The sequence below is a fragment of the Eleutherodactylus coqui genome, chromosome 2 (genome assembly GCF_035609145.1).
Source record: "Eleutherodactylus coqui strain aEleCoq1 chromosome 2, aEleCoq1.hap1, whole genome shotgun sequence".
NCBI classification, from domain to species: Eukaryota; Metazoa; Chordata; class Amphibia; order Anura; family Eleutherodactylidae; genus Eleutherodactylus; species Eleutherodactylus coqui.
Window position 1 is genome coordinate 335,037,799 of NC_089838.1, and position 2,625 is coordinate 335,040,423.

General features: G+C 39.0%; 1 protein-coding gene across 1 annotated transcript; it reads right to left on the reverse strand.

The window, feature by feature from the left end:
• Nucleotides 1-1,320: 1,320 nt before the first annotated feature.
• LOC136610391 (olfactory receptor 1468-like) lies at nt 1,321-2,235 on the reverse strand. Its single transcript, XM_066589621.1, has one exon. The coding sequence runs from the start codon at nt 2,233-2,235 to the stop codon at nt 1,321-1,323; it is 915 nt and encodes a 304-aa protein (XP_066445718.1).
• Between the last annotated feature and the right edge of the window lie 390 nt (nt 2,236-2,625).

Here is a 2,625-nt window from a genome sequence, read left to right on the forward strand (position 1 = left end):
ACATTTAAGGTATTGGAACGCAAAAGATCTAACACAGGGTCCAGGTCACAATGACATTTGACCTACAAATTTGAAGATGAGACATAGGTGACATAGTAGTTAAAACAGCCAAAAAATTCATTAGTCAGAAAGTAATAATATATTTTAGGCAAATGATCGAGCTCATTCTGGAATGGTAATACAGGGGTTTACATATAGCCAATATTTGTCAAAGGATGCTACCAGTTTCAATCCATTTAGAAATGTTTAAAAGTTTTTCAGTATGTTATTTGGCACATTAATTGGTACCGTTGACAATGCAATTTGTCCTGCACAAAAAACAAGCCCTTAAACAGCTATATTAATATTTTAAAAAAGGCTGCAACCTTCATCCTCATTCCTATGAGAGTATGCGCTTTCACAGTGGCTGAATTGCGGGCGAAATTCGTGTGAAAAGAAAAAAGCCATGATCAAGTCCCAATCTATATTGGCATTTTCTCGTCCATTCACACAGACGGCTGCTGAGTATTAGCGAACATATACGCTGCAGCGTGGAAATCCCTGTCGGCATAAATCCTCATAATGACTTTTAATGCTTGACTAGAGCCAGCTGTAATCTTTCCCCAGTGGCCGCTGCTAAACTGCCTCCCCCTCCCTTTTTTTTCAGCTCTCATAAGAGTCAATGGGAGCTTCCAGCGTATCTCAGCATAAAGATAGGGCAAGACTTATCTTTTCCATCAGTGTATAATATCAGTCACCAATGTTTTATTTTTCCCGGCGTGATATTTTTACGCATGTAAAAATCGCTCATCTGAATGAATATATTGGAACACAAGGTTTCAGATGGTTGTGATTTTTTAATTAAATTAGCCACATAAAAATGCTCGTGTGAATAAGGCCTTAATGGGTTGAAGTTGTTGCTCTGAAACATCTTTATTAGAGATGAGCGAACCTACTCAGCCACGCCCCTTTTCCGCCCGAGCGCCGCGATTTTCGAGTACTTCCGTACTCGGGTGAAAAGATTTGGGGGGCGCCGTGGGTGAGTGGGGGGTTGCAGCGGGGATTGGGGGGGAGAGGGAGAGAGGGCTCCACCCTGTTTCCCGCCTCCCCCCCTGCTCCGCCACGCCTCCCCCCGCCCCCCGGTGTCCCCCGAATCTTTTCACCCGAGTACGGAAGTACTCAAAAATCACGGTGCTCGATCGAGTAATTACTCGAAACGAGTAGGTTTGCTCATCTCTAATCTTTACCTTACATATTGGTCTATCTTTGCATTTGTACACTTACAAGCTTTGAGATGCCTAATATTGATATGAGGGCTATGACTTACTGGACTGTACATGGTCACTGTACTACAAACTTTCTTACAGCTATTTTAATGTCTTTGTTCCTTAAGCAGTATATTACGGGGTTTATTAATGGGGTCATCGCACAATACATGAGAGAAAGGATTTTGTGGGAAACAATGGATTTTCCCTTAATTGGAATTAAATAAATAGTAAATAGTGTCCCATAGAATATCGACACAACGGCCAAGTGAGACCCGCAGGTGGAGAAGGCTTTTTCTTTTTGATTGATGGACCGTATCTTTACAATTGTACGGATAATAGAAGCATAAGAGATAACAATCATTATAAACGGGAGAACAACAAAAGTAAAAGAGATGCACATAGCAAGCAGCTTAACATTAAATGTATCCAAACAAGATAGTTGTAATAGAGGGTCAAGGTCACAAAAGAAGTGATCAATGATATTTGACCTACAGAATGGAAGTTGCGACACATGTGCTATTGTAATGAACGCAGCCAAAAAACTCATTATCCAGGATGTAATAATACATTTCAGACAAATCACAGAGCTCATCGTAGAGTGATAATTCAGGGGTTTACATATGGCCAGATATCTGTCATAGGACATCACTGTCAATAGGAGACATTCTGTACATTCAGCATATGAAAAGAAGAACAATTGTGTGATACATCCTGGAAGAGACATAGAGGAGCCATTGTTCAGGATCATATGGAGCATGTTAGGGACAATGTCGGAGGAAGTCATAATATCCGATGTGGTGAGCTGTGTCAGGAAGAAGTACATGGGGGAGTGAAGGTTCCTGGTGGAGGACACCAGAATGATGACCAAGAGATTCCCACACATTGTTGCACAGTAAATCATAAAGATGAGAAGAAATAACAAAATCCTGACATTATAAGGACCTGGAAATCCAAGGAGAACAACTGTAGTTATGTTGTTCTTTTCCATTCCCTGTAAGACATAGTAAAATAAAGTTTTAATAATTATTTTTGTTTTCTTTTTTTTCTGTTATAACTGATAAAAGCTATAATAAGGGAGCAAACAAATTTTCATTCATGTACATCTAAGTAGTTTGGGCTTTTTGTTCAATATCATAGACAGATGTAACAGTTGAACCCCCAACTTCTTTCCTAAACCAAATTTGCAATTGCAATCAAAATTGTTCCCTCCAAATTGCAAATTAGGTTTATTTGCTAAAATTTCAGCTATTTGCAAAATTAAAAAAGCAATTAAATAAGAAAGAATTAAATAGCCCGACATGACTATTATAACAAGTGTCTTCTCTAAATTCCAAACAAAATGCCACATTTAATATCTACTGATGTCTCTGAAATAACC

Excerpts from the sequence above, each read along its gene's own strand:
- LOC136610391 (XM_066589621.1), bottom strand. The coding sequence starts at position 2,235 with ATGGAAAAGAACAACATAACTACAGTTGTTCTCCTTGGATTTCCAGGT.